Source organism: Mustela nigripes, chromosome 14 (genome assembly GCF_022355385.1).
Source record: "Mustela nigripes isolate SB6536 chromosome 14, MUSNIG.SB6536, whole genome shotgun sequence".
In the NCBI taxonomy this organism is placed as follows: Eukaryota; Metazoa; Chordata; class Mammalia; order Carnivora; family Mustelidae; genus Mustela; species Mustela nigripes.
In genome coordinates this window covers 103,243,554-103,271,276 of record NC_081570.1, presented here as the reverse complement: position 1 = coordinate 103,271,276, position 27,723 = coordinate 103,243,554, and the positions used below count along the sequence as shown (strand labels likewise).

Genomic DNA, 27,723 nt, shown 5'->3' with positions numbered 1-27,723 from the left:
AAAAGCTGGGTCTCCAGGGGCACCGCTCAATTGGTTCAGCGTCCGCCTTCAGCTCAGGTCATGATCTCAGGGTCCTGGGATCAAGTCCCATGTCAAGCCCCACATCTTGCTCCATGCTCAGTGGGGAGTCTGCTTCTCCCCTCGCCCCATGGCCTCTCCCCCAATCTTGCACACACTTTCTCTCTTTCTCTCTCTCTCAAATAAATGAATAAAATCTTTAAAAAATGTATTTTCACTGTAGGGGTCCCTGGGTAACTCAGTGGGTTGAGCGTCTGACTCTTGATTTCAGATCAGGTCATGATCTCAGGGTTGTGAGATGGAGCCCTGTGACCTGCTCATGCTGGATATGGAGTCTGCTTAAGATTCTCTCTCTCTCTCTCTCTCCCTCTCTCCCTCTCCCTCTCACCCCTGCTTGCACACTTAAGTATGCACACATGCACACCCATGTATTTTCTCACTCTTAAAAAATTTTTTTCCACTTCCAATAAAATTATGTTGCTTTCCATTACCAACATGTTACCATTTTGATTGTAGTAGAAACAGTATTAGTATTATTGGTAACTCTGTAGGATTAAAATGTGAAGTTTTGTTTTGTGCTTTCATTACTGAATGACTTTTAAATGTTCCATGGGGCACTGGTGAGGTAATACAACTTTATATAATCACCTGAACATACAATGGAATTCTGCTATATATATTTATATATATATACACAATGTTAATATACAGTGAGTTTTCCATGAATGGAACTGCTATGAAAATGAAGAAAGAGTTGATTTTTCTTTTTTTTTTTTTTTTTTTTTTTTTTAAAGATTTTATTTATTTATTTGACAGAGAGAAATCACAAGCAGGCAGAGAGGCAGGCAGAGAGAGAGAGAGAGGAGGAAGCAGGCTCCCTGCTGAGCAGAGAGCCCGATGCGGGACTCGATCCCAGGACTCCGAGATCACGACCTGAGCCGAAGGCAGCGGCTTAACCACTGAGCCACCCAGGCACCCAAGAGTTGATTTTTCTACTGTTTGGAAATTTACCAAGAGTTTTTCACCTTGGCAATGTCACCCTCATTTACTAATCGCATTCCCCTTGCTGTTTTTGAATCACCAGTATAACATGACTGCATCAGGCTATGACAGTCGCTTAGTTTTCCCTACAGATACAAGCACCTGACTCTTTCTTTATGTCTGCTAATATAATTGTGATCATGTATGTGTGTATGTGTGTGTATGCATATACATACTATACATATGTATATACTCATGTGTGTATATATATATACATGTGCAATGTATATTTTTAAATAAACACCATTTTATTATAAATTATTCTTATTATATCTCATATGTTAAGGGCTTATATTAATTTGAGTTAATATATAAGGTTGGTAGAGCAGCACCGAGCCCGCAGAAAATGCTACAATATGTGCTGAACCATAATTACATGTATATGCATCATTTCCCGAATTTGTTAACCAAAGCTTTCTTTTTTTTTTTTTTTTTTTTTAAAGATTTTATTTATTTATTTGACAGAGAGAGATGACAAGTAGATGGAGAGAGAGGCAGGCAGAGAGAGAGAGACGGAAGCAGGCTCTGTGCTGAGCAGAGAGCCCGATATGGGACTCGATCCCAGGACCCTGAGATCGTGACCTGAGCCGAAGGCAGCGGCTTAAACCACTGAGCCACCCAGGCGCCCTAACCAAAGCTTTCTAACCAAAGTCACAGTCCAAGAAGTTTACAAGTACAGCTGAAATAGTGATTTCTTCCGGCCTTGTCATGGCTCAAGCGCCCAGACTGACAACCTTCAAGTAAGAAGCTCCATCCACTTACCACTGTACCTTACAAATATTATCATTTCCTGTTTGTGCCATGACACAGAAAAGATAGGAAGCACTGCTTTAGCCTAGTTCTTCTCCCTGTTCCTTTCATCCTGACTCCCAGCTCTCTAGATGTGAACCAAGAAGTTAAATCCTACTGCTCTAAGACCTGTAAGAATACTCAGTAATTGTTTATGCTGCTTGGGCAAAGATATATTCTAGGGTTCTTTTAGGAAATACCTTTTTACAAAGTTAAAAGTTGAAGGGAAGAGGAGAGTATACTCTGAGGTAACTTCAAGGGCAACAATATAGACTAACACAATTTTTATACCACAGTAAGAATTCTTCAATATTAAAACAGCATTGGGGCGCCTGTGTGGCTCAGTGGGTTAAAGCCTCTGCCTTCGGCTCAGGTCATGATCCCAGGGTCCTGGGATCGAGCCCCGCATCGGGCTCTCTGCTCCGCAGGGAGCCTGCTTCCTCCCCTCTCTCTCTGCCTGCCTCTCTGCCTGCTTGTGATCTCTGTCTGTCAAATAAATAAATAAAATCTTTAAAAAAAAATATTAAAACAGCATTATGCACACTTGAAACTAATATAATACTGTTGGTTAATGATACTGGAATTAAAATGATAAATAAATAAAAACAACATTAACTGAGAAAGAACCCACATTAAACATTCTGTACAATTATAAATCACTCAGGGTGGTGGGCAAAATTCTAATGGCCCCAGTGCTTCCCACCCCGGTAGCCACCACATCTTCACATAATCCCTACTTCTTGAGTGTGGGTGAGACCGACAACTTGTTTCTAAGGAATAGAACATGGCAAAGATGAGGGAATATAGTTGCATAGTTGTGCTACGTTACATGGCAAAAGTGAATGGATCTTGTACATACAGCTGAGGTCCCTACTCAGTTGATTTTCAGTTAACCAAAAGGGTTATAACTGTCGGCCTGACCCAATCAGGTAAGTCTCTTAAAAGACTGTGTAGAGGTAGAGAAGCAAAGGAACCCCCTTTCGCTCTGCTGCTGGCTATGAAGAAGCAAGCTGCCACAACCCCTACAGCCACTCAGAAATAAATTCTTCCAACAATCTTAGGAGACTTAGAAGACGATCCTTCCCTAAGTGACTCTCCTGATAAGAAAGCAGTTTGCTCATACCTTGATTTCAGATTTGTGAAATGCTGGCAAAGAGAACCCAGCGAAGCCATGCCTGGACCCCTGACCCACAAACTGTGGGACGATGAATGTATGTCATGGTAATCTACTAAATCTGTAGTCATTTCTTATGCAGCAAGAGATGATGAACACAGAGGCAAAAAGCTCTGCCCACACCTCACCTGCACATCCATGCAAGTTGGCTCCTCCAACAGATGGAGCAGTTGTTGTTTCTCTTGAGACAGCTGTTCTACGAGCTGCTTCTGGGCAGCCAGGCTCTGATTCAGTTCTTCAATTCTTCTGGAGCAAAGAAAAAGTCAGAACAACACTTACGGTCATGATACTATTATTGCCTTTATTATTCAGCCCATTCCAAAGACAGCATAATCGAGTCCAGTCAGTTTTTACCTTTGTGGGTCATGGAACTCATACTTTTTCTCAGAAGGCCACATATTCTCTGCTGTAGCCCCCTACTATGTACACACATGACCTTCTGCTTACATATTCACTATGTTCACAGACCTCCTGAAGCTGACCCATGGATCTACAGACCATAGGTGTGTAACTCTTATAATAAGAGCCCAGAAGCCGTGTTTCTGGTTGTTATTGTTCCATTCAAGAAATTATTTCTGGATAACCATTATATAAACTCACATACCCTACCCAATACCTGGGAATATAAAGTTGGAAAGCATACAATCTCTGCTTTGTAGAAACTTTTTACAAGATTTATTTATTTATTATTTTAGAAAGAGAGCGGGAAGGAGAGGCAAAGAAAGAGGGAGAGAGAATCTCAAGCAGACTCCCAGCTGAGCACAGAGCCTGATGCAGGGGTCAGTCCCACAATCCTGAGATCTCATAACCTGAGCCAAATCAAGAGTCGGATGCTCAACTGACTGAGCCACCCAGACAACCCTCTGTCCTGTCGAAACTTAAATTCTTTTGGTGTGTGTGTGTTATGTCAGGGGTTTGGGAAGTGGGGAGACACAGCTACAGAAACAAATAACAGGAACAGAATGTAAGGAGTGCTACCACGACACAGGTGCCCACCTTATATAGAGTACACTGAGCGCTGGCGTGGAACTGTAGGAAGAAAGAGTGAGTCACTGAACTTGAAACAGTCTGTGGGACTTCAGGAGACAAGATTTGGAAAACTGCACTGTTTTCCAGGTACAGGGAGGAACTTGAATCAAGGAACAAAGTCATAAAGATACAAGATATTTTGGGGGAAGAGTCACTGAAACAAAGGCTGCAGGGGAGAGGTGAGGCTAAAGAAGAGGCTGGAAATTCAGACTTGGATTTAGATTATCAGACCACGCACAGCGTGCTGAAGTATACAAACTACAGCTTCCAATCAACAGCTATTCCTCATCTGCTATGTGCAAAGTATATCTTGCTGTTTCTCTTGAGTCTTAGATTACTAGAGATAACTGTCCTTGGAAAACACACTGGTACTAAACGAAATATTTCCAATTGTCATTATTATTCTTATGTAGGTGTGTAAGGTAGGGATAATACCTTGGGAGGGAAATAGTTGGGAGAAATGTGAGAGGTGCCCAAAAGTCAAATAGGGAGCACATAGACAAATTATAAATTTATTTAAATTTTATAATTTATTTAAAATTTATAAATTAATTTATAAATCATAAATTAATTAAGGCTTGAGGGTTAGCTAAGATTTGTGTAGGAACTTTAAAAGAACTTTAAAAACTTAAAAATATCATGCAAATGCAAGCTATAATAGTAATTATGATGATGAGGGGCACCTGGATGGCTCAGTCAGCTAAGCACCCAACTCTTGATTTTGGCTCGAGGGGTGAGATCAAGAGTGATCTCAGGGGTGAGATCAAGCCCTGAGTCAGGGTCCATACTGGGTGTGGAGCATGCTTAGGATTCCCTCTCTCCTTCTTCCTCTGCTCCTCCTTACCCTCCCCACCTGCTTGAGCTCTCTCTCACTCTCTCTCAAAAAAAAAAAAAAAAAAGTAGGGCATCTGGGTGGCTCAGTTAACCAACTTCCTTCAGCTCAGGTAATGATCCCGGAATCCTGGGATCGGGTACCACATTAGGCTCCCACCTCTACGGGGAGTCTGATTCTCCCTGTGACCTTTTTCCCTCTCATGCTGTCTCTCAGTGCCTCTCTCTCTAGGTAGGTAAATAAAATAAAATAAATAGGTAAATAAAAAGGAATAATTATGATGATGAATATGGATTCCATATCAAATTCCCCATGGTATCTATGCTAGAACATTCATTTTTTTCTCAAGCCTCCAACCTTACTTATCCCTTTGACCCTCAGTCTTTATAGATGATCTATTCTCCTATTTTACAGTACAAAGTTGATAAGGCCATTTGATATAAACTCCCTAACTTATTGGTCACATGTTTCGTTTGTTTAACAAGTGTTTGTTGGGACACAGACATGAGACATGAATTTCAGGGAACCTAGCAGGGAAAATCTGAAATCAAATATAATATGACACTGAGAACTGTACAATAATGGTTGTGTGCATAAAACAAGGCAAAAATATAGAGACTTAATTATTCTGTCACAAAAGCACTCACAGAAGTGATGCCTGTGTGAGTTTTGAAGTATGAATAGGAGTTCACCAGGAAGGAAAAACACAGCAGATGCTTTCCACAGAAGGAAGAGCATAAGCAAAAATCAGGAGACCTGACATAGCGGTATTTGCTTCTGGAGGCAATGTGTGAATTCAGGATTTAGATGCCTACAATGCTTGCAGCCATGTTACACAACTTTCTCAATGCCAGTTTCTTCATTTATAAAGTATAATAATCCCTACCTCTAGGGTTGTTAGGAGAACTAAACAACATTATAGTGCTCAGCTCAGCTGTATTGTAAGAGTGAACCAAACTTTAGTCATCATTGTTATTACTAGTCATGTAATGACTAGTGAAGTGTGAAGGGTTCATGGTGGGGATTAGTCTGGGAAAAATCAGGGGTCAGATCATAAAAGGCTTTGACAACCATGCTAAGAAGAATGGATCTTACCTCCTGAAGGTGTTGGAGAGCATTTTATTTTAATTTTTTAAAAATATTTATTTATTTGAGGGAGAGAGAGTAAGTGGGATAAAAGGCAGAGAGACAGAGTCTTCAAGTGGACTCTCCGCTGAGCGCAGAGCCTGACACAGGGCTCGATCTCATGACCCATGAGATCATGACCTAGGCCAAAACCAAGAGTTGGACACTTAACTGACTCAGCCACCCAGGCACCTCTGGAGAGCATTTTAAATGACTCTGCCATGTCAGTAATCAGATCTGTGGCTCAAAAAGATCACATTACTCATTGTAGGTACACTGTGTTTTTCACCTATCCAGTTAAAAACTACTGAATGCTTTTTAAGCCACATAGTACCATGTATCTAAGGGCCTAAATTATGTGTCAGTTTGATACTGTTGAATTTTCCACTTCAGAACTTTTCTGAATTGTTAGGTTATAATAAAATAGAGAGTGACAGGACAGGAAGTAAAGAAATAATTGGGAAGTTGCTGCATTAACCTGGACAGAGGTGACCTCAATAATTGCCCAGTTACTTTTAGAAGAAAACTCAACTTCCTTACGGCATACAAAGCCAGCACAATCAGACCTTATTCCCAGTGTAGCTAGCCTCCCACTAGTCTTTCCCAGACCCTCTGCTCTAGTTATGTAGAACTATTTGCTGGTCTTGAAACATGCCATTCCCTCTGCCTCCCTTGTGTAATTTCTCATCGGCACAGAGCCGTTCCCTTTCCTACCCCTTTCCTATATTATTTCTTTGAACTCCTATTCATTCTTTAAAACCCAGCTCAGATTTCATTGCCCTCAGGAAACTTTCAATGGCACCTTACTCTTTTAGTCTGGAACAGATGAGAATCCTCTATGTTCCAAGAGCATCCCATGCTACTTCTATCAGAGAACTTCTTAAAGTCACATAGCATGTTTTTCACCGAGAGGACCTGGGTGTTTCATCTCTGTGACTTTTGTGTTTAGGCCAGTGTCTGGCATGTAGGAGGTGCTCAATAAACATAACTAAGTGAGTCCATGTCTCTTTTTTGCCACCATCTGACCATTGTTCTACTAATACCTGACAGCTAAGAAGTGAATTCTGTTAATGGATACTGTGGAAGACTCAACACTAAAAAGAAAATCCTTGGTTGTGGTGGCCATAAAATCTTGGAAATTATGAAGGTCTACTCTAGGGCCTTAAAATGGACCAGCACAGCTGATATATGCTTTTGTCACCTCAAAAACAAGCAAAAGACAAGTGACAAACAGAGCACCAGAGGCACTTACTTGTCCCGCTGGGCCAGCGTCTCAGTGTATTGGTCAGGATCAACCCGGGCCGTTGATACCTCGTCCCTGTCCTTGGTGACTCCCTTCAGTTTCTCAGAGAGCTCCAGGTTACACTCTTTCTCTGCTTCCACCAGAGCTGCCATGCGCGCGGCCTCATTCTTTGCTAGCCTGGATTCCTGCAAAAAAGAATGAAAACTCTTTTGCAGAGGCTGTGAAGTCCCACCCAGGTTAGGAACCCAAGACTGTGGACACTTGGATGAGTCTGGGAAGGAAAGGAGGGAAAGAAAAGGTGAATGCCGGGAGGCAGAGCAGTCGGGAAATGGATGAAAAGGGGTCCGGAGCCATGGATCTCTGAAAGTCCGGCTCACCTCCTGCAGCAGCTGAATCTTATTCTCCAGGAGCTCGTGAACATGCTCCGTCTCCTGCTGTCTCTCCTCAAACTGGCGCCGGAGCTCAGCTTCATTATGGCTGTTGAGATTCTCCACATCAGCCCTGAAACCACAGAGCATTTGCCAGTCAGATCTAGTCATATAATTTACCTAATGGACCCATTTAGGTTGTTTCAGCAATTCAGAGTCACACTGATGAGGGCACCTGGCTGGCTCAGTGGGTTAAGCGGCTGCCTTCAGCTCAGGTCATGATCTCAGGGTCCTGGGATTGAGTCCCACATTGGGCTCTCTGCTCGGCAGGGAGCCTGCTTCCTCCTCTCTCTCTGCCTGCCTCTCTGCCTACTTGTGATCTCTCTCTGTCAAATAAATAAATAAATCTTTAAAAAAAAAAAAAAAAACCAGAGTCACACTGATGAGAAAAAAAAAAAAAAATGGAGTGTTTTTCCCTCTGAAATTACTTGTGGAACTTTTTTCAAACTTTTCAGGTAATCTTTCAGGAACTCTAATTTTTTTGTTGCTTGTCAATCGGAACACACTTGACTTCCTAGAGGCTTCATTATCGCTATCACTTCAAGAGGAGAATCTTTCATTTGGGAGCTAGGCAGGCATCAAATGGTTCAGAATTCAACATCCATGTTCCTCTGTCCCTGGTCTCTTCCATTTAGACTGTTCTCCCAGAGTGCTTTGCTAATTCCCTGTCTTTCTTGCTATTTGAATTTAAAGTGTGCCTTCCATTTAGGGTGCTGGGACAGAATATCCATTTGGACAGGCACAGAAATGCTCTCTTCCTTTACAAACAGTAACCCACAGGCTGTCCTGAATTTGGGTTACCTATCCAGTTTCCCCATGGTCCCATGCAGAGAGCAGACATTTAATCTATGAAGCTCAGGGTTCTGGCCCAGCTTTGCTCCTCTGATGTCCTTAGGAATGAATGTCCAGGCACTAGCATGAAGCGGGTAAGGTGTCACCAGCTTATTTATAGCTAACAACAGCTGCCCTTGGATATTTGAGGATTAACAATTTGGAGGCAATATCAGGTGCTGAATGATCTTAATTCCGGTTTTGTTGTATTCCTGTTTTAAGCCATTTGTTGAGAACCATGGACCATCTTCTTGTTCTCAAAGCAGAGAACAATATTATGCCTTCATAGGTTCATGATAAATCGAAGTTGCTCTAACCAAGCCCAGTGGTACTTTAATGTTTGACCCACAAGTCTGTGTCTATAAAAACCAAAGGGGGCTTTCCCAAATTATGGGATTTTTTGGTTGATAATGGACACTACTCGGTACCATCTCAGAGGCTCTATTTTCTGGAGTTCACACATCATTATACAGATTGGGGGTGGAAATAGAGGATCTTGGTTGTACAAGGGACACAACTCAAGAAAATAACTCGAGACCTGCAAAAAAGGCAGACTTCAAGAATCATCAACTTTAACTTCGACTTCATATTCCTTGATAAATGCAACAGACAACAGCTAACTACAATATCTTGAGAATAGAAGTTACATATTTTCAGAGTAACTTGGCAGGGAATGCCTGATTTAATAGGCTACAGCTGTTGTAAATTCACAAGGGCGTTGAACTTGATGCCAGAAATGTGGGCTCTGCCACTCATTTGAGAAGGCTTTAATGTACCTTAGTTTTCTCATTTCTAAAAATAGGATAATGTCATCCAATTAGAAGTTAAACTGACATAAAACATGTTTTAAAAGCATTATACAAATCTCAAAATTAATTTCTCAATTGTAAGTTTTCCTAAAGTCTGTTAGCTCATTTAATGACTTAGTAAATCTTTAGTAATACCAGTATCATGTGTACAACTGAGTCTGATTTTGAGTATTCTGATCTTGCTGGACTGTCATCCTAAATATCAAGAAATACTACAGAGGAGCACCTCGGTAGCTCAGTTGGTTAAGCATCTTCCTTCAGCTCAGGTCATGATCCCAGCGTTCTGGGATCGAGCCCTGCATCAGGCTCCCTGCTCAGCCAGGAGTCTGCTTCTCCCTCTCCTGCTCCCCCTGCTTGTGCTCCCTCTCTCACTGTCTCTCTCTCTCTGTCAAATCAATAAACAGAATCTTAAAAAAAAAAAAAGCAATACTGTAGAGACAGAAGGAATGCCAGATGAGATTAAATGCATACAGATCCCAGAACAGAATCTAAAAATTATTTTAATAGCAATTTTAACAATACTTGTTATTGAAAACTAAGGGGTTTTTAATGACAAAATCAATAAATTATAAAAGTAACCATTTTAACAATACAAAAGTATATAAAGAAAAAAATGAACAAGTCTTCTCCCCAACAAAAACTCTTAATCCCATTTCCCTGATACAATTAATGTTAAAAGTTTGGTATATAAACCTCTAGGTTTTTTGTTAATTAGTTTGTTTGCTTGTTTGTTTTTAAGCATAATCAAGCAAACACATGTAGACACAGAGGAGACTATCTTTACACAAAGGGGCTTATATCGTAAATATCACCCAGCACTGTTGCCCACATTGCTTAGTCTACCAGGGACCTCCCACCAAGACAATAATATAGTACTAACTCATTCTTTTAAATGATTGAAAAATATTCCACAGTATGGTTATATCAAAATGTATTCAACCATTGCCCTGGTAATAGATAGCTATTTCTAGGTTTTTGCCATATAAATGTTTTTGTAGTAAACATCCTTCTGCGTTTATTCTTTCATAATCGTGCTTTTATTTTATTTTATTTTTCTTCGTGCTTTTATTTTTGAGGGATAGAATCATTTTAGAGATTATCTGGTCAAAGGTAACATGTATTTTTCCCTTTGGTAGGTAGTGCTACGTACAAAAAATGTTGCCATAATTCACTCTCACCAGCAGTGTATGAGAGTGTCCACTTTCCCCCAAATCTATGCCAGCCCTTGATGTTATCAGCTGACTGTTAAATATGAAGTTTATAATCTTAAGCCAGGTAAATTCCCAATCTACCTCAAGGTCTGTCAGATCTAGTAACAGGGAGAGCGAAAGGGAAAGAAAGCACATTGTCTGAGTTTCTAAATTGGCCACAACAATCACATACCAGAGTTAAGATGAAGGAATTTGGTTCCAAATCTACTGTTTTCAGATTAATAAACCAGACTCTTGAAAGTACCAAGAGTTCAACCGCTTTAAACTGCAACTCACCATGTTTTATCTAGATGCTGTTTCTTGTCCTGGAGTTCTCGTTTCAGGCTCTCTACTTCAACCTTCAGCTCGATGTTCTGAAAAGCACACCGGTATTAATTGTCATTGACTGTCCCACACCCTCTGTCCTGGAACCAGGTTCCTACTTGAGTCTTGTCTTGGTCTACAGCTTAACCCAGCCCTCTTCACGACCCATGACATAAACAAGATTCAGATGGATCAGTAACCCAGTCAAGGATGAATGGACTATGCAGCTTTAGGATATCCCTGGAGCTACTTATCTGTTCTCCCAAGCCATTCATTCTTGCCCCTGGATGAAGAACACCACCAAAGTCTGTTCTCTGAAGCAGCGGAGGATAGTGTGTATATTAAAATAACTTTTTCTTACCCATGTAAATCTGCTTCTGAATGCCAAATTGCTATATATAGAATTATAACTTAAATATAACTGGGGACTTAATTATTTAAAGAAATTATGTTGCAAACGTTTTTGAAAACAATACACTGCCCTTACCATTAAATTGGATTTTGAAAAATTGCAATTGCCTAAGGTGGTAAGGGAGTCTGATGGTAAATCTATGAAGGAGACCATTTTTGTTGAGGTGAAACAGCAATAAATTACAACTTGACAAACACAAAAGGGAAATAACATCCCAGGAGAAGTAAAGTATGAACAGAGATTGGTGTAATGTTGTCCACGGAATGTCCAATACAGCTTGAATGGCCTGGTGAACTGTGAAGAGTGGGAAATCAGTGCAGGAAATGTTTACAACTAGTTTGTGAAAGCCATGCTAAGACAACTGAATAGCAGTCAGTAGACAACAAGAATTCATCAGGGAGCTTTAGGCAAAATATTGCCATGATCAGGTCTGTGTTGAGGGAGGAGTTCACAGTAGATGTAAAAAAGGTGAATGAGTCAGGAAGCAACTGCTCAGAATAGAGACAGGGACTGTCTGGGGTCAAAGACGTAGAGGGAGCAAGACTCAAAAGGCATTTCCAAGGGGAAATCCATGGGGCTTGCTGGTGTGTGTGTGTGTGTGTGTGTGTGAGAGAGAGAGAGAGAGAGAGAGAGAGAGAGGAGCAAAGACAATGCTGAGATTTCTAGCATGTGGGTGGTAATGCATACTATTAACTAAAATAGGGAACAGAAAAAAAGGAGCAGGTTTGTCAGGGAACCTAACGAGGAGTCTAAAAATACTAGTCAGGCTTAGAGGCTTTATTAAGGCTTAGAGCAGCGTATACAGAGAATGTACTCACTAGAGACTGTATACACTAGTACACACACAGGAGAGTGTACACAAAGTTAGTCCCTTCCCTGAATACATAATATGAAGCAGGAAGCATTTCATCAGTGTATGTTATGGACTCCATCACATGCACCTCGGTTTTCCCACAGGTATAGTGTGGTTGCTTTTCTTTAAAAAATGAAGATAATGAAGTCTATTCCACAGGGGGCTTTGTGCAAAGTCATTGGGATAAGAGACCTAATACACCTAGAACTCTGCCTTGCACATGGCTGCTCAACAACCTATGTTCACTGGCTAACAGGTGCCAGTCAAGAGATCTCTGCCCCACCAGGAAAAATATCTAAATCTGAAGGAAGAAAAAATGGAATGTTAACTACCCTGGAATTAATAGAGAAAAAAAGAAAAAAGGAAAAAAAATGGAGGATGCAAATTCTGTGTGCTCTCTCCGTTCCAAATCCTAGATAAGAAAATGAAGCCAATACTTGAATTAATTCGGCAAAAGATTCCAGGTCCCTCATTTTAAAGATAAGGAAACTGAAACTCGAAGACTTCCTCTAAGATAAAAATAATAATAGAATGTAGCATTCAACTTTTGCTCCAGCATTTCAGCCAGAGACCAGCCCAGGAAACACTGCCAGTTTTTGCTTGATTTAGTAGAATGTGGTAAATTATAGAATTAGGGAATGTGCTACATTAGGCAGTTAAGTCTAAGTATAGTGGTCAAGAACACAGGCCCTAAAGGTGAGAAAAACCTCAACCTTCTCATCTATCCAAGGAGGACCATAAATCTTACTAGGGTGTTAAGAAGATTAAATGAAATAATGCACAAAACGAACATTACACAATCCATGGCATGCAGTAGCATTCAGAAAATGTTAGCTATTATTAACCATAAAAACAAAAATTCACCCTCTCTGACTGGGACAGCTGAACTTCTCAACCAATCCTGTGCTAAACTAACATTATGTCATGGAAAGGAAAGTTACTACGCCAAAGTTAGGCTATCCCAGACACCTGTACATGAATACACACCCAATCTGAACAGCCTTCCCGTGAGCTTTATCCTCCTGTGATAAATAAAAAAGACAAAGGAAAAACAGGGAAAGAAAAGAAGAAAGAGGAAAGATGAAAAATAGAGCTTCTTCTCCAGGCTTTGGTATTGAGTCCACTGAATCAAACAGACAATCAAGTTTATAAAGTTCAGATAGAAATGCTATAATAGTTTCATCTCAGGGCGCCTGGGTGGCTCAGTTGTTAAGCGTCTGCCTTTGACTTAGGTCATGATCCCAGAGTCCTGGGATCTAGCCCCACATCGGGCTCTCTGCTGGGTGGGAATCCTGCTTCTCCCTTTCCCTCTCCCCCTGCTTATGCTCCCTCTCTCACTGTGTCTCTCCCTCTGTGTGTCAAATAAATAAAGTCTTTAAAAAATAATAATAATAAAAGAGTTTCATCTCCACAAGATGAGAGCCTGAATCTTATATCAGTTATTCCAGGGGATCAAAGTACTTTCACGGGTGTTAACAAAATCTACCACATGGAAATTTGAGTTCATAACCAACTGACAGCATTATGGTCTCACCCTTCTGTACCTCTTTCTGCAGAAAAATCTCTGTGTGATTTATCCCATTTATTCATTCTCCATTAGCAAATATTCATATGTAAATTGTCCGATTCTAAGTACAGCTGGAGTGGATTCCAAATTAACCCCATCTGTTTGCTTGTCTTATCCCCAAGTCTTGTCAGCTTTTGGTTACGATAGCTGAGGAAATTTTTGTACTCAAGAAAGGCGCAGCTGGGCTGGCGAGGGGAGAGAGCTTCTTTTTCTACATGTCCCCAGAGGAGTATTCACCCATCTAAGTGAAGAAAAATTTCACTGATGAAGCTAAAATTAAATGTTTGGGAATACAATAAACCTTCATTATAACGTTAGTACCTAGAGCTTGAGAACTGGGCTAATGATGAGTTTGTAGATCAACGGTGTTTAATCAGACTTTCTCTGTGTCACAACTTGTCTTATTTCCAGAAAAACTGCACGACCAGAGTCTTGACAGCAATTAGTGTTAAATACAGGATTCTCCTGAACTGATTTCCACCCTGGTGTTTACTGCAGGGTCCAACACAGAACTGGGTTAAAAGCAACCAATGGTAACTAATTACCTAACTCCTCTCCAAGGCTTCCCCTTAAAAAAAAAAAAAAAAAAAGATTTTACTTACTTATTTGAGAGAGAGAGAGAGACAGAGTAAGAGAGCATGAGAGGCGAGGTCAGAGGGAGAAGCAGACTCCCCATGGAGCTGGGAGCCCGATTTAGGACTCGATCCCAGGATTCCAGGATAATGACCTGAACTGAAGGCAGTCGCCCAACCAACTGAGCCACCCTGGCACCCCAAGACTTCCATTTTAACTCTACAAATCGATCCACTGCTCATAACTTCATATTCATGCAAGTGTGTGTGTGTGTGTGTGTGTGTGTTTCAATTACTCTTCAAGCACCTTGAGAACAGGGACTATGTCTTATTTTATATCTCTCATAATTTGCTGCTGGGGTAAGAGCAGGCACTTAAAACAAAAGAAAAAAAAAAAAAAAAAAAAAAGCTTGACCACAGTCATTGATAAAACCAGCAAGCAAAGTATGTGTTAGAGATTAAAGGTTCCTGGAACCAAAGTTCTTCCCATTGCCGTTCTTGACCTCAGGAAGTTCTCTGTGTTACAAGATGTGAATTGGGATCAGTGAGTGAAGGAAATGGATATCACATCTTTGCAAGACAGTAGGTTATATGCCAGAGAGGAGCACAGCCTTCCACAGAAGAATCCTTATTTGCGACAAAAATAAATATGGCCAGATCTCACTTTAAATCAATTCTGTAAACTAAAATGATTCGAGAAGAAAGAGGTTAGCAAGAAAGAGTCTCCAGATCTTATAAGCAGACCCTCTTGTAATGTGTAATTATTCAAAGTGAAAACTAACTCTAAGTGGATGCGTTTTAATTTTTTTTCTTTTTAGAATTGTAACATTCAAGGAAAAGTGTAGCTCATAAATACTTTTGCATACAGAGTAAATTTCTTTTCTTGACCTCTCTGATACCACTGGGGCAAAGCCATAGCTCTATAAAACAGGGTGAATTATTGACTATTTTCATAAGGGGTTCTATGTGTCCTGACCAAGGGACAAATGACTGGTCCCTACAAATCCCTAGAAACATATTTGAGTAGCTTCCAAGCGAGTTATTTGTAGATGAAGTTACTTTCCATTCACCCAGTTTTAAAGCAAAAATAGAACTCTAGTGGGTCTAAATATCTGGTTCTGTCATTAACTAACTGTGCGACGCTGAACTAATCATCCTCCAAATTTTCTGCTTTTATACAATTAATTTAAATCAGAGCCTCCCCCTCTTGCCCATAAGAATTATAATACAACCCCCATTGCTCATTTCAGTTGATGTGAGACACTTAGCCAGAATGTGTTCAAATGCAAAACATAAAGTTCTTACACCCTAGAGTAGAGGACAGACTTTATTCTTTCTCCTGTCATCTACTAGCACAGTGAAGCCCCAAATTAGACACATACGTTGTCCCAACATGTGACAAGTGTCCTTCATTGTCCTGGAAAGGACAATACGGCAGTGTCTTTAACTTCAGTAATCAGAAGACTACAACACAAAGGCACTCTTCTTTCCGAGACTGCCTTTTGCGTCCAGTCCCCCAAAGAGATGGAAAAAACCAAGTGGAAAAGTTTCGACTTATACAGTACAAAATACAAGGATCCACATTCAAATAACAAAACTCTTCTATTCAGGTCCCTCTTTCAAGCCCTACACTTGTCAGTCCTTAGCAGAGGCCTGAAAACTATACCATTTCCTTCCTAGCCCAGTTTACCTTGGTTAGACAAACACAGACTGAATCCACATGGAGGCCACGGATGGGTTCTCAGATGACTGGGTATTTGGACAGATGTAGCTAGGGTTCGTGTGTGTGTGTGTGTGTGTGTGTGTGTGTGTGTGTGTGAGAGAGAGAGAGAGACAGAGACAGAGACAGAGACAGAAAGGGTGCTCACTGGGAAGAAGACAGGGTAGCTGACTTGTGAGATTTGTATTTTCACCTAATTCTATTACTCTAATAGGTACTAGAAAGAGCAAGGCAGTCCCAACCACAGTCCTTAGGGAACTTGCTGCCTATAGGGGCCATTAACCAGACAATTATAATAGAGTGTGGTAAGCAGAGGAGACCTAACAGCACTGGGCTGGCTCAGTCTGTGGAGCATGCATGCTTGATCTCAGGGTTGTGAGTTCGAGCCCCAATGACATCTTAAAAAACAAAACGGAAACTGAGGAAACCTAGCTTCAGATAGCTGAATGGAAATGCATGCAGGTGGGAGGTATAAATGGCAGCACATAGATAAATCCTGTAACTTCTAGCTTTAACCTCCAAAGAAATAACTCCTAGACTCAACTCAAGTATGCCCCACCTTGGGTTGACCTTCCTCTCAGCTCCCTCATTCTAATCTTTCAGGAAGAAGACCTAGAAATCAGAAACCACAGAGCTGCTGAGGGAACATGAAGGAAGGGGGTACTCAGGGCAGCGTGGGGTACAATGCAGTGTCTGTAGAGGCCTCTTGTAGGCTGAAGGGATGGAATGTAGAAAGGAGCCATGGGGACTCCCTGGCTGGATACAGACAGGCCCCTCAGAGAACCCCCCCTCAACACAGCCATAGGCCCTCACTGACCAATGGGCTGCTTACAACCAGGCACAGTTACCAAAAAAGGGAAGATTCCATTTGTGGCCATCCTTCCTCACCTTCCCACGTTAAATCAGCCCCCACCCACTGCCTCCCTGTGGACAGTCTCTCCTCTGCTGTCCTGCCCACTGCTCCCTTGTGGTGTATTCAATAAACTACTATCTACTTTGTTCTGCCTCAAGTGAACTCTTTCACCATCTGTGCCACCGGCTTCCGCCCAATCATTGCCCCACATTTGGAGGCCCCTGTCCGGTCAAGAGACACCCATTTAGATACTACTGGTTGGACTTTAGAACGAAACTGTCCTGGGTTCAAATAGAAACTCTCTCACATTCTATTAGGTTGAATCACATGAAAGTGCAAATATTCAGCCATTTTTTACAGTCTCACATAGCTCATCCTCTGCATTCTAGAGGTAAAACATGTAATCTAAGTTTTCGTTGCTTGTTAGCAAGGGATATTGAGAAATTAAAGGAAAAGACATAAGTGAAAATATTTAACATATGGTGGGTGTTCAATAAGCATTAGTTTCCCCAAAGGGAGTAAGATGCATGAATCATAGAAAAGAGAGAATACTCTTTCTGGCCAACCCTGAGTTTAGGAACCTAAGAAAAGGTAGATGAAAATGAGCTGTCTTAGGACACCTGGGTGGCTCAGTTGGTTAAGTGTTTAACTTTTGATCTCAGCTCAGGTCTTGATCTCAGGGTTGTGAGTTCAAACCCTGCACTGGGCTTCACACTGGGCATGGAGCCTACTTTAAAAAAAAAAAAAAAAAGGTGTTTTTGGATTTTGATATTTTGATGGTACAGGCCCTGTGGGGGAGAGAAGAGGGACGGCCTGAGTCACAAGAAACCATTGTACCTTCTGCTCATTTTTGCTCTGCACCTAAAACTGCACTAAAAGACAAAGTCTATTTTAAAATATGGGGGGAAATAGGAGAGGTGTCTCGGGCTTGTTTTATTTAGACTCTGAGCTCAGAGATCCCGATATATACACTGCCTTGGTGTTCACACTGATCTGTAACTTAAACCCTTCTCAGCCACCCTTTAAAAATCTTGGTGGAGTCCCAGAAGCCTCTGTTGATGTGGCCCAACTGAGCTGGCAAGTGAGAAAACATACACAGAAATACCAATGATCTCAGTGATTCTGTCCCCCTCCCAGCACATTCCTTAGCAGGACGAATCTCTCTCACTTTAGCTGGAGCCTCTCTGTTCACAAATAGGCTTGGCTGGGCTTAATTTAGTGAAGTGCAGGCCTCCTTGTGAGAGCCAGGGCTAAGGCTAGAGCCCCTGCAATCCCCAGGACACCTTGTATAGAGACAGGAATGTAGCCCCACCGAAGGGGCTGAAAGGATTACCCAGAATGATCTGTTTCCTTCAGCTCTTCTCTTCGGCCAGCAAGTATAGAATTGGGATAAGTAGGATTGTTTGGGTGGCTCAGTCATTAAGCGTCTGCCTTCGGCTCAGGTCATGATCCCAGCGCTCTGGAGAGCCCTGCATCAGGATCTCTGCTCAGCGGAGAACCTGCTTCTCCCTCTTCCTCTGCCTGCTGCTTGTGTCCCTCTCTCCCTATCTCTCTCCCTGTCAAATAAATAAATAAAATCTCACTAACTAAAAAATGAGAAGGGGGGGAGAATTGGGGTAAGTAAAAATTTACTCGAGTTAAAATTATAAAATCTATATTAATTTTTCTATAGCTACACTGGCGCACAGGACATAAACGGCTTACTAAATATTTTAAAGTTACCTGTGCCATTTAATCTAACATGATCTGACATTCATGTCCAAACTCAGCTCTCAGTTCTGGATTGACACTTGCTTCAGTGCATTCTCCAAAAAGGACAAAGCCACTCGTTAGTGTTCTGCAAAGTGCAGGACAGAGTCCATTTCTCACCCTGAAGCTTGCATTACAAACTGGAATCAAAGTTCGAACACCTGAGTCACTTCTCCAAAGTTTCGCTGTGCCCTGAAGCCGGGCGCTCTGGTCAGGCAACTCTTCTGAATTAATACCTCTGCTTGGGGCCAGGGACAGTGCTTGGACTGTAGACTCCAAGCTGTGTGGTCCAGGATAGCAACCACGAGCCACATGGAGCTACTGACCCCTTAAGGTGTGACTAGTCCAAACTGAGATGTGCTGTAAGGATTTCAAAGATGTAATACACAGTGGGTTGCAAAAATTAACCACAACTGAAGAATATATAAAATCTCAATAATTTTTAAATATTGACTTCATGTTAATAATATTTTAAACATATTATTAACACTCATTTCATGTGTTTCTTTTTACTTTCTTTTGTAATGTGGCCACTAGGAAACTGTAAAGTACATCTGTGGCTCCTTTTACATTTCTGTTAGACAGAGCTATTCTAGTAAAAGGAATACTAGTTTCAAGTACAGTGCACGAAGACATGCTCTGACCTGCATCACGGTTAGCTCAGCAGTGTAAGAGCACCTTTCAGGGTTTTCATGGGCTTATGGCATTCATCAACCAATGTAATACAAGTGACTCTAGCTAATTATAAGTGTAGCAAAACTATCTAGGGAGTTGATAAGAGGTGATACCAGGTGACTGAACAAAAGTCAGATCTCAGAGCGCTTGGGTGGCTCAGTCAGTCAAGCATCTTTGGCTCAGGTCATTATCCCAGGGTCCTGGAATCCAGCCGAATTGGGCTCTCTGCTCAGTGGGGAGCCTGATTCACCCTCCCCCTCTTCCTCTGCTCCTAACTCTTGTGCCCTTCCCTCTCCCCCTGTGCCCCCAACTTGTGCTCCCCCTCACTATCTCTCTCTCTCAAATAAGTAAGTAAAATCTTAAAAAAAAAAAAAAAAAGGCAGATCACAGTACTACTCAAACTACATCAGACAGTGAACAGCACATGTCAGGAAGGAGGACCCCCTCTGCCTTCTCACCCATCATTAGCACAGTGCCCAGACACAGAAGAATATTATATATTTAGCAAATGAAAAGATGTTCAAAATAGAAATACAACCCACTCAATTCTCACTGTCAAGAATTTCCTTGTCTTATACCCTCTTTTCTCAGTTCACTGGATTTCCACTTCGGGCAATGCTTGGAGAGACTGCTCAGTTCTAAGATGTTCACCTGGAACACCAGCTTCTGGATCTCTCAGGTAGAGGAAACAGCAAAGGAAGTCCCCTTTCCACCTTTTCTGTACAGATAAGATGGCCCTCACTGGCAACTTCCGGGCATTTGAAATTGATCAGCAAACTTACTAAGTTTCCATGATGGGCTCAACCCTGTTGAAGATTACGTTGGAGCTACAGAGGAAGTTTGAGATCAATCCAACCCACAGAGTGTTTCTAATCTAGAAGGAGATAAGAAATACAATCATGGAAAGATGATTGCCAACTGGGGGTTAAATAATGGGTGCCACGGGACTCCTGGGTGGCTCAGTTGGTTAGGCTGCTACCTTCAGCTTGGGTCATGGTCCCAGGGTTCTGGGATCGAGTCCCGCATTGGGCTCCTTGCTCGGCGGGGAGCCTGCTTCTCTTGTTGCCTCTGCCTGCCACTCTACCTGCTTGTGTGTACTCTCTCTATCTCTCTGACAAATGAGTAAAGAAAATCTTTTTAAAAATAAATAAATAAATAAATAAATAACTGGTGCCAAATAATGCATCTGAACTATAATTGCGGGAAGAGCAGAATGAAAGATGATTTCAGGCAGCAGTGATGAGAAAAGGCTCACCCGAGCAGATGCATTCTGAGTTGGACTCTGAAACCCATGTAGGGTTCAGATAGGCAGAAAAAAAGGATACAGGTGTTCCAAGTATGAACAAGGATATGTCGGCAGGAATGAGCACACATGAGGAGGAGTGACTCACTCCAGGAACATGTTTGCAAATACACAGTGTGAGACTAAAGCTTGCTTCCAACTTCATTAAGATAACTGAAATATCTGGAAGAAAACTGACAGTCTCCTTCTGCCACATCAATCCACTCACCAGCATCTGTGCTCATACACTGTCTTTCTACTTGTGACCACAGATCAACTGTCCATGCTCCTGTCTAAAGCCAAACCTCCCACCTATGCACTAGGTCTCATTCTCTCTACTGCTCAAAAAAAAAAAAAAAAAAAAAAATCCAGGGACACCTGAGTGGCTCAATTGGTTAAGTGGCTGCCTTCAGCTCAGGTCATGATCCCAGGGTCCTGGGAAAGAGTCCCACATTGGACTCCTTGCTCAGAGGGGAGCCTACTTCTTCATGCCTGCCACTCCCCCACTTGTGCTCTCTCTCTGACAAATAAATAAATAAAATCTTAAAAAAAAAATCATGTCCAGAAAGTCTCCCCTCTCTTCTCTACTAATATTTCACTTTCTACTGGAAGATTCTGTTGCTATATAAATGTGCTATCATTCATCTGTCTTTTAAAAAATAATCTTCTACGGACCCCACACTGCTACTAGTTACTTTCCTGTTTATTTGCTCTCTGCAACAAAAGTCCGCAACCTACTGGGTCATACTCACTGATTCAACTCCTCCTCCTGGTTGCTGTTAAACTATTGCAATCAGGCTTTTGCCTCTCCCAGTCCACCAAAATGACTCAAAAAGATCACGAAGGGCATTTGTGTTGTTAAATCCAAAGGTCAGTTCTTAGTCATCATATTACTTGACTATGATTTGGCATTTCAAAAGGTTGATCCCACCCCCCTTCCATTACACACTTCCTTCATTTGACCTCCACAACTCCAGACTCTCTTGGTTTTCCTCTTACTTCACTGGTTGTATCAATCCCTTTCTCCTTTGCTGGTTCTCCCTCCTCTCCCCCAACTGTTAATGTTAGAATGACCCAGGGCTTAACCTTTGGTCCATTTCTCCTCCCCCTTGGTAGGTCAAACTGCCTTGGTGATCTCATCCAGTCTCATGGCTTTAAAAACCAACTATATGCCGATACCTTCAATATTTATATCTCCAGCACAAAGCTTTTCCAGAACTCCAGACTTACATACTCAACTGTTTACTTGATATTGCCACTGGCAATGTTCAACAAATATCTCAAACACAAAATGCCCCAAATTAACTCCCACTCTCCACCCTCAAACCTATTCTGTATCTAGCCTTCCCTATCTCAAGAATGACAACTCCATCCTTCCATCTTCTTAAGCCAAAAGCCCTGGGGTCTTCCTTGATTCCTTTCCTTCTCTCATTTGCTCCTTTCACAGCCAATCCATCAGCAGCTTCCTTGATGTTCCCCTCACTGCTTATCCCAGCGTCACTGACTGCTCTTACCCTAGTCTGATCACCACCGGCTCCTATGTTAACTACTACAATGGCCTCCTAGTCACTGTCCTGGTCTGTACTCTTGTCCTTCCTTCTACAGCTTATTCTCAATACCAGAGCCACAACGATCTTTTCAAAAGTCAGATAGGACTGTTATTCATCAGATCATTCCCCTGCTTAAAACCCTTTAATGGCTTCCCTTGTCACTTGGAGTAAAAACTGAAGTCTCTAAAATTATCTACAAGGGCAATTCTGATCTACACCAGCCCCTTTACCTCTAAGGCCTCACCTCCCAACATTCTCACCGTTTCTCATGTTGGTTTGGCCACAATGGTTTTCCTGCACTTTCTCTGCCTGTAATGTTCTTCCCCCAGTTATCTGTTTGGCTAACTTCCTCATTTCCTTCAAGTCACTGCTTAAAAAATAGTTTCCTATGGCATAGCTACTCTGGAAAACAGTTTGGCAGCATCCTCTAAGTTGAAATACATGATGCTTATATGTCCTAACAATTCCACTACTGGGTATTTACCCAGGAGAGATAAAACAAAGACTTGGACATGAAAATTCACAGCAGCTTAATTCACAACAGCCAATCACTGGACACAACCCATATGCTCATCAACAGGTGTATGGAAAAACAAATCGCACTGTATTCCTATGATGGAATATTATTATATTATTCAGCAATAAAAAGGGATGAACTACTGACATGACAACATGGATAAACCTCAAAATCATGGTAAGTCAAAGAGGTTAAATACCAGAATCTATACCATATTACTCCATTTATGTGAAATTCTAGAATAGCAAAACTAAGCCTCAGACAGAAAGTAGATCAATGGTTTCCTGGAGCCAATGGTGTGAGAGAATTGGCACCAGTGGGACATGCAGAAACTTTTTCGGGTGATGGAAATGTTTCACCTCTCAATTGCGTGCTGGTTGTGGCATGGTTATAAACATTTGTTCAAATTCACCAAACTGTAAACTTAATACAATAGATTTAAACAAAAAGATCAAAGGGAAACAGAAATGATAAAAAAGCCAGTGGCAACGCAAACAACCAAGTGCAAAGGGTAAGCACGGAGCTCAGCAGGGACCACCAGTCTGGGATGCCTTCAGTGTCAGGTCAGCCTCGAGGACTATAAATATTGTAAGGGTAAAACCCAGTAACGAGTCTTCCTCTGTTGGCCACTAACTTCCCTTTCCATCTTCTTTCTGCAAAATAAGTGGGAGGTTTGGACAGACTCTCACATGGTTCCCCATGATCTCTGCCTCTCGGTGTTTACACCTTTGTGTAATCCCTCCCCCCTGAGTACTGGCAGGACACATAACTTACTTCCTTTTTCTTTTTTTAAGACTTTATTTATTTATTTGACAGAGAGAGACACAGCAAGAGAGGGAATACAAGCAGGGGGAGTGGGAGAGGGAGAAGCAGGCTTTCCGCTGAGCAGGGAGCCCAATGGGGGCTCGAATCGAGGACCCTGGGATCATGACCTGAGCTGAAGGCAGACGCTTAACTGAGTCACCCAGATGCCCCTTGCATAACTTACTTCTAACCAACAGAACATGGCAAAGGTGACAGAATGTCACTCCTATGTTTATGTTAAGTTTTGAGACTCCTTTTTGCTAGCAGACTCGCTCTAGAGCCTGCTGACTTGATGAGATAAGTGGCCATATGGGGCAAGCTCACATGCCAAGGAACAGAGGTGGCTTCAGGGAACTGCGGACAGCCTCTAGCTAACACCCAGCAAGAAGCCAGTACCCTCCATCCTACCACCACAAGGAAATGAATTCTGCCAACAACCCACATGACTTCAGAAGCTGATTCTTCCCTAGTCAAGCCTTCAGATGAGAACTTGGCCTGGCCAATATTTTGGTTGTAGCCTAGTGAAACTCTCAGCATAGAACTCAGTGAAGTCCTGCCTTTACTGCTCACAAATGAATGGTGAGATAATAAATACATATGTGTTTTTTGAAATTACTTTTGGGGCGCCTAGGTGGCTCAGTAGATTAAAGCCTCTGCCTTCGGCTCAGGTCATGATCCCAGCGTTCTGGGATTAAGCCCCGAATCAGGCTGTCTGCTCAGCAGGGAGCCTGCTTCCTCCTCTCTGGCTCTGCCTGCCTCTCTGCCTACTTGTGATCTGCCTGTCAAATAAATAAATAAAAATCTTTAAAAATAAATAAATAAATAAAATCACTTTCTAAAAAATGGCCTCCTGACTACTTTTTTTTTTTCTCAAAGATTTTATTTATTTATTTGAGAGAGAGAGAGCACAAGCAGAGTGGCAGGGGAGGGGCAGAGGAAGAAGGAGGCTCCCCACTGAGCAGGGAGCCAGATGCGTAGCTTGATCCCAGGACTCTGGGATCATGACCTGAGCTGAAGATAGGTGCTTAACCCACTGAGCCACCCAAGTAACTCCTTGAACAGTTTTGTTTTTTTTTTTAAGATTTTATTTATTATTTGACAGAGAGAGACACAATGAGAGAGGGAACACAAGCAGGGGGAGTGGGAGAGGGAGAAGAAGGCTTCCCAGTGAGCAGGGAGCCCAATGTGGGGTTTGATCCCAGGACCCTGGGATCGCAACCTGAGCCAAAGGCAGATACTCAATAACTTCGCCACCCAGGTGCCCCTCTTGACCACTTTTTAATACTGCAAACTTCCCTCTCCTCTTACACTTTTTGACTCCCTCACCCTGCTCTAACTTTTTCTCTTTTTCCCCAAGAAGGTTTATTAATTTCAAATATTGTACATATTTACTTATATATAAGTAATATATAATATTATAACTTACTATTATAACTTACTATATTATAACTTACTATAATATTTACTATTCATTGTCTGTTTGCTCATGCCAGAATACAAATTCCATGAGGGTAGTCTGTTTTCTGCTCATTGATATATAATCGAACCACCTCCAATAGCATCTGGAACATAGTATGTGTTCAATAAATAGTTTTAAATGAATGAAGCCTAATGCTTGGGTTTCAATGAGGATTAATCTATTCTAATTGTTAGCAGAAACAGAGCACTACTAATCACCAACAGTCACAAATGGAAATATCTCAAATCTACTGTTAGGTCACCTCTGAGTCTGTTCTTCCCCAAATTAAAAAATCCAATTCCATTGCCTTTTTCTCATAAAACTCCTTTTTCTGATTTTTAAGCTTCATTCTTCTGATTTCCTCTGTACTCCTGGTACCTCTCTGTACTTCCACACAACTCTGACAGGGCAGTATACAGGCAAAAGGACAGTCTGGTTTCTATTACGTTCCACACGGCAATCTGCACCTGTTTCACAAGTAAAAATAGAGGTCGATTCTGCCTCTCAGTGTAGATATACCAATGAGACAATGTCACCTCTTCCTGCCACAATCTTGGTGAAAGCCACTATGAAAGTAGATAGCATTTTATTAGAACTCCTTCTTTTCTTGGGCGCCTGGGTGGCTCAGTGGGTTAAGCCGCTGCCTTCGGCTCAGGTCATGATCTCAAGGTCCTGGGATCGAGTCCCGCATCGGGCTCTCTGCTCAGCGGGGAGCCTGCTTCCCTCTCTCTCTCTCCCTGCCTGCCTCTCCATCTACTTGTGATCTCTCTCTGTCAAATAAATAAATAAATAAAATCTTTAAAAAAAAAAAAAAAGAACTCCTTCTTTTCTCATTGGTCAGTCCTTAACACAATGTAGAGTTCTTCACTAAAAGGCATCATTTGCATCTGAAAGAGTGACTAACTTTAAATTCTAAACAATGTGCCAAGGCCTTGCTTATTAACTGAGGAATCAGGCCATGTAGCTTCTGGTCTACCAGGTACACGCCCTCAGGCTATTCATGGCACATCTGGTCCTGTGAAAAATGGGGACAAGACATCAACTTCCTGGAGCTATAATACGGCTGAGATTAAAATATGTGTAAAATGCGGAGAATGGTGCCCGGCATGTAGTGAACGCTAAATGGACAGTAAGCTTAAATGGGAAGCATTTAGCATCTATGTCCCATGTGTCTGTGTGAGTTTGGGGAAAAGGAAGAGAGAAGGTCGGACAAAGAAGGACAGAAAGGGCCTCCACGAGGGGAAAACACGGACACCAGACACAGGACCAGACCTGGGTCTAGAAACTCGGTCTAGAAATAGATAGAGGAGGCGTAATCAGGCTGTTTTTCTCACGACTGCGTATTTTCCTCCCACTTATATCGAGACACCGTAGGCCCTGGGGACATACTCTGGCACCTTGAAGAGGCAGGGGAAACAGAGGAAAGAAGGGAGAGGCAAAGTAGGAAGCTAGCCCTTGAGGGTAGAGAACACCTCAGGAGGAGTTCCAGTTCAATCACTAACTGCAGTGATTCACACCAGCCCCCTATATGGCCCCTGCATGACCAACCTTTCTCCAGCTGAACTAACTGCTTGCTCTCACCCCAGTTACTACTATCCTGACTCTCCCTGGGTCCTCTGAGGCTCTAACGGGTTTGGCAGCGAGGTGGGCTTCTCCACAGTCCCACAGCCTAGAAGGGATCAGCGAGAAAGAAGACTTCGAATGGATGCTGCTCCCCACCTTTAAGCAGAGCTCTGAGGTCTGCTATCTTCCCTGCTCCCCTGAGCTCTGAGGTCTGCTATCTTCATTTGATTTCTGTGTGAGAAGACCCTAGGCTCCAGCTCTGGACACAGACGTTCCCGACTTCGGAGTGGACTGACGGCAGCACCACTTGTCATCAACCAAGTTGTGCCGGTGGGAGGGACAAGACAGTTTGTATTGAGCATTTACTCAGCTTGACTAGGGAGGATCTGGATAGGGAGGCCTGTGGCCCTGTCTCTGAAAGGGACAGCCTCACACAGAAGCTCTGAAATCTGTCAAGAAAAGTGCCCAGAAGGATTTGCTTCCTTCTGGCCCTCAGCCAGAACCTAGACTCTCTGTTTGCAGCTCCAGGCCATGGTCCCCTTCTGGCAGCCTCCTTCCACTTTCACAGCCGGTTGGAGGAGGGCTTCCCCCTCAGGCCTCCATGCAGGCTTTCTAGAGCGCTATGTGCTCAGAGAGATGGTTTCCTACCCTTCACGGCAGCAGGGCCTTTCCTGAGGTCTGGAGATGAAAAACTGGCATTACAAGGCAGCCAGTGCCTTTCATTTGCTCCCAACCTCTTCAAGCCAAGTTTCCAAATAACAGGGACAGTAACTGCCCAGTGCAGCCCAAAGTCTGCTCTCAAGCTGTTTGGCAAAGGGCCACCTGACTATTACTAGCTTTCCACAGAACAGCATGTACCAAGTTGGAGCACTGTCTTTTGATGTGTGGGTGGATTAGCTGCTATTTAACATGATAGGGCCGGCTCCTTTCCAGTTTGCACCAGCCCTCAGTATGCACCTTCTCTGTGTATAACAGAGCTGCATTTTTCTGTGAAGTTGAACTTGCTTACCTGAGACAGCAAAGGCCAGGAGCAGGAAGCAGAGCCAAAATAAAAAAAATAAATAAAAAAAGAGAGCGAGAGAGAGAGAAGTTCATAATGGCTTTTGGAAATATAAATGACATAAATGAAACTCCTGGGAGAAGGGGTATGTAGGCTGAGGAAATATATATTTTCTTTTGGAAGCACACACAGAGTAGAGAATCACTTATCTGGGAATTGCTCTAGCTCCTGCTGTGTAATAGTCTATTTTAGCTCAGTAGTGCAAAGGGGAAGAAAGCATCTGACAAGTATATAAATCCCTTGAACTTCTGCTG

At 42.3% G+C, this 27,723-nt stretch overlaps 1 protein-coding gene across 17 annotated transcripts in view; it reads right to left on the bottom strand.

Annotated features, from left to right (window-relative positions):
* LOC132001388 (myomegalin-like) overlaps positions 1-27,723 on the bottom strand; it is a 217,780-nt gene that overhangs the window by 102,020 nt on the left and 88,037 nt on the right. For 16 of the 17 annotated variants that reach the window (XM_059375927.1, XM_059375903.1, XM_059375933.1 and 13 more), the window contains 4 exons: positions 10,807-10,883; positions 7,629-7,752; positions 7,261-7,436; positions 3,151-3,268 (listed from right to left, as the gene is read on the bottom strand). In XM_059375927.1, the coding sequence (XP_059231910.1) occupies positions 3,151-3,268; positions 7,261-7,436; positions 7,629-7,752; positions 10,807-10,883 (495 nt within the window). The remainder of the gene's footprint in view (positions 1-3,150; positions 3,269-7,260; positions 7,437-7,628; positions 7,753-10,806; positions 10,884-27,723) is intronic. The other variant, XM_059375904.1, reaches the window with a different exon arrangement.